The sequence below is a fragment of the Poecilia reticulata genome, linkage group LG4 (genome assembly GCF_000633615.1).
Source record: "Poecilia reticulata strain Guanapo linkage group LG4, Guppy_female_1.0+MT, whole genome shotgun sequence".
In the NCBI taxonomy this organism is placed as follows: domain Eukaryota; kingdom Metazoa; phylum Chordata; class Actinopteri; order Cyprinodontiformes; family Poeciliidae; genus Poecilia; species Poecilia reticulata.
Genome location: NC_024334.1, coordinates 30093543 through 30098062, shown reverse-complemented (window position 1 = coordinate 30098062; position 4520 = coordinate 30093543). Strand labels below are relative to the sequence as shown.

The 4520-nt window shown below is 44.9% G+C and overlaps 1 protein-coding gene across 1 annotated transcript in view; it reads left to right on the top strand.

Moving 5' to 3' along the window:
* The window catches only part of ptprfa (protein tyrosine phosphatase receptor type Fa), a 159254-nt gene that overhangs the window by 19143 nt on the left and 135591 nt on the right, over positions 1 to 4520 (top strand). Inside the window, exon 5 of the mRNA XM_017304279.1 lies at positions 3606 to 3794. Within this exon, the coding sequence (XP_017159768.1) occupies positions 3606 to 3794 (189 nt within the window). The remainder of the gene's footprint in view (positions 1 to 3605; positions 3795 to 4520) is intronic.

Here is a 4520-nt window from a genome sequence, read left to right as displayed (position 1 = left end):
AAGACCCAGGACACGCTGGAGGGACTATGTCTCTCGGCTGGCCTGGGAACGCCTTGGGGTTCCCCGGGAGGAGCTGGAAGAAGTCGCTGGGGAGAGGGAAGTCTGGACCTCCCTTTTGAAGCTGCTATGGATGTTGTTTGTATTTTCAGAAAACGGAAAGTAAAGGAAACATGAACTGCTGTTTTAAGTTTTATATCACTATAATAATATTTGAGTAGAATAGAGAGGGGATGCATATTGTGGCAGGCTGGAAATCCATATTGCCAAAAAATGCATCCCTGTGCTAATTGGGGGAAATAAAGAGCTGAAAGGATTTTACCTTTTCTACGTAATGACACTTGTTCTCTGAGCTAATGCTATAAGTTTCATATCAACAAGACGGATGCAAATATTTTCAGGCTCATAAATTAAAATGCATTCCCTCCTACATTAACAGACTAGAAAGTTAAGCATGATATGAAATGTTCTACATAATGGGTCTCTGTTGTAATGCTTTTAAGCTATTATGGTATCAAAAGACTAAGCAGAGAATTTCAAACCATTTATGGAGAACGTTTACAACAGATACGGACTGAAAAAAAAGTTCGACTCATATGCGTCAATAAAGGTGTAAAAACCGTATTTATTTCAAGTAATTTGCGAAATGAAACCCACCGTTTTAGGTATTACATGGCTAAGAAACGTGATAATGTTACAAATATCTTTAAAATTTCCTTTTTGGTCATATTTCAGTCCGTTTTCTCATCAATATGCGAGAGCTTAGAGCGATGCGGTCTCCCGCGACAGGGGATGCAATTTTGGGCAGGCATGCGTTTCTGGGCAGTCAGAGGTCTTGAGCGGGCAATGGAACTGATGCGGAGGGCTGCGTCAAAGCCAGAGAGCTGATGGGCCTGCGAGGCATGGTTGGATCTCCTGCATAGAATAAGGTTAAATGGTTGAACGCTCCACCACCAGTCATTTGCTGTGACCATTACCTGCTGACAAGGAGCGTTGAGCTTGGAGTATTGCCGGGAGATCAGGTCTGATATATGAGGACACGGCAGAAGACGACCAGCGGCCGAGTTGGAGAAGGGTAGCAGAGGGGATGCCCTGGACGGCAGCCAATGTGACCGCTCCTATTCTAAAAGAGTGACCGGAGAAGTGGCTGGGGGGAAAACCGCCTAGAGCTAAAACTTGTCTGAGGTGGCGAACAAACCAGGATGCGGTCATCGATGATCCTTCGGGATTGATAAAACAGCTGTTTTGAAGTTTTAAGCTTGTGCCTTTTTGCACGCAAATTTAAACATGAAGAGGAAGGGGCAGAACGGGCCGTCGATGCGAGCAATAGAGATAGTGCATGGGCCTTTAGCCTTGGAGTGGTTAAGAAAAAGCTGGTAATGATCGGAAAAGAATTTAAGGGCAGAGATGGACAGATCTCTGGATGGGTCGAAGGCGCCGGTCTTAGATGTGAACTCGCTAATTCTTAGGAAACTATAGAAAGCTAAGAGGAAGGAGAATGAAAGTCGTTGAGGAGGTGAAGAACCGTGGGCACCCTGGAGACATTAAGGAGGATCCAGCACAAAGCCTCCTAGAGCTTATTTAACAAGCTGGGTCTCACCGCAAAATAAAGGGAACGGTTCCACTGAGCTCCGAGCAAATGCCAATTGGAGGGACTGACTGGCATGACTTTAAAGGCATCGGTAATGTCGGCTTTTGCCAGCCATGCGCCGTGTCCTGCAGTTTTAATGAGAAAAATAACGTGATGAGGGAAGGGGGTTTAGGAATAAGGCTGTTAATGCTGGGAGATGGGCCGTGGTGGGGAGCCGAAAGGTTGAGAATGAGATGCTTCTTTCCAGAGTATTAGCGCGTAGCGACGCCCAGCGGGCTGATTCGGAACGTGGAAAAAGGGGGAGAGCTAAAAGGGCCGATCATGTAACCGTGAGATATTTCTCTGTGGAGCAAACATGACGGCATCCGGCTCACTGCGCGCGGACTGCAGGTTCGGGCAGATGAGCAAAGTAGTGGGATGGGACTGCACGCCGATGCGGAAACCTTGAGAGAGACCTGTAATTAGAAAATTCAAAAAAGAGGGCTCGGGATGCAATTGGAGGAGGCGGGCTAGTTCTGGAACGACAATAGAGGTAGAAAGGAAGCGGGAAAGGAGAGACTGAGTCAGCGACGTCCTTTTCTAGTAGAGACGCGGCGAGGACAGGTGGATTTGGGGTGCGATTTGTAGCCGACTGCTGGATTTGTAGCCGACTGCTGAGCAGGTGAGGCATGTTGGAGCTTGGGTGAGCATGACGAGCAGGTCCGTGTCGAAGACCGACCAGTTTAGACAGACGCCCGACTGGGACAGAACTGTTGCAGTCTTGGAGGCGAAAGCTTTGTGATACTGATAAAACAGAGAGCCGCCGTACTTAAGGTTAAGGTCGGCTCTGAGGGCTAGGTAGGCGTCTAGCTCGATTTGTCTGTCAGGGAAGGCAGAGCACAGAACGTCACGGTAGACGCGGAAGGTAGCGAGGAACTCTCCAATAGAGAGATCCTTGGAAAGGCATGGATCGCTGGACTTGAAGACGGTGGTAAAGCTGGCTGTGGAGGCAACGCGCTGGTTGACCTCAGGAGATGAGAGGATCAATGAAACCAGGTTGACGTACTGGCCCTGGAGCGGAGTTTCGGGGAGACGTGCGCGTGCATGGGTATGTAGGACTCGCCTGCGCGGGAAAGGAGAAATGGAGGGAGACGTCGAGCGAGCAAAGGCAAATAAACACGATTAGAGCAAGGAGATGCATTGGGGCGGACGCTGGAGAGAGTAAATGGAGCCTGAAGAAACCGGGCGTCCGGTTGAGCGGCAGAAGCAGCTGAGGCTTGAGTTGTTGCGGCTGCGGCGAACCCCTGCAGTTGAGCGGAGAAAGCTGAAGGGCTTGGCTTTGTTGGCATTTTTTAAGGAACTCCTGCGTGGTGATTGGCTGCGTTTGGGTGCTCGTTGCGAGGTGGTTGGCTGGAGTGGCTCTGCCCACGCGTGGGCGTGGTAATAGAAGAGGCTGACGAGTTGATTGGAGTCTTCTCAGCTTGGATTTCCGCTTTTAAGCTTCCATTTTATTAATGTGGTTTACCAGTTTCTATAACCTGACTTCCAATCCATGAAGAAAAACCATGCAAAGCAAAAATACACCAGAAACAGACCTGCAGCCAACGGACGGTTCTAGGGGGGCTCCACAGGGGTACTGAAGAAAGTGTACTAAATAAATGTGGTGATTTAACTTTCACAATTTTAATTTTACAATGAATTAAAAGTTCTAAGCTACCTCTAGAACGAATCCAAAATGGCAAAATCCTCCCCCAACAACAGAAACTGTCCATAAGTCTGATATATTTATCTTTATGGATAACCCTTTTAACAACGAACACTGCCATAAAATATTGTCTTATCACTGCAGCGGCTGTCCCACCCCAAGAGAGTAGGACGACACATGGGTGTCCCTTATTTTAATTTCTGAAATTAGCTCTATATATAATCTCTTCCCCCGCCCCTGCTTGCAATGCACTAGTATGCACTGTTACCATACTGCTAAAAGAATGATGGTTTAGGTGATAGAACCTGTGTCATCTGTTTGTTTTTCTGACAGAGGACCAGATACCTGCTGGTTTCCCCAACATAGACATGGGACCCCAGCTGAAGGTTGTGGAGCGAACAAATACAGCTACGATGCTGTGTGCAGCCAGTGGAAACCCAGACCCTGAGATTTTCTGGTTTAAAGATATGTTGCCTGTGGACATCAGCAGCAGTAATGGGAGGATAAAACAGCTGCGGTCAGGTGAAGCAGTCTTTTCAACTTATTCATGCACATTTTCAAATTGTAATTTATCAAAAAGGGGATTTAGCTGCAGCTTAGATAAGTGCTTAGTGATTTTAAAATGCTCTGTGGTTAGACTTACCTTTCTCACAACACAGCTGATGGTAATATAGAGGAGACAGAACGATTACAACACCAGATTTAATTAAAGTCTACGGAATTATTTGATGTGAGCATCAGCATGTAAAATTCAGCTTGACTTTAAGCAGAACTCACAATTTCATCAAGGGGTTTCTTTCTCAGGCATGAGGTAATTATGTTACACAAATTTATTTAATAAGAAAATGAATATTCAACCACTTAATATGTATTTTTTTATTTTTAGCAACAATAGATTTATTAAAAAACATAATACAAAGAAATAATTATAGTTATTCTGATAAATAGCAGATCAGTTGCCAATATCCCTCAAGATTAATATAGTTATATTTAAATCACTCAAATGATGTCAGCACAAAAAATAAATACATTTCCCAAAATTTCAGCTTGTTTTAATAATTGATTCCCATATCCTAAAGAAAAAAAGAAAACAAACAAAGTCCTGAAAATATTCCCCAAAGTTCAAAGTCCCAATCCAAAATTAAAAATCCAAAACGGCAAAATCCTCCCCCAACAACAGAAACTGTCCATAAGTCTGATATATTTATCTTTTAATTTATTTAGTTTAGTCAAAAGAAAACAAACATA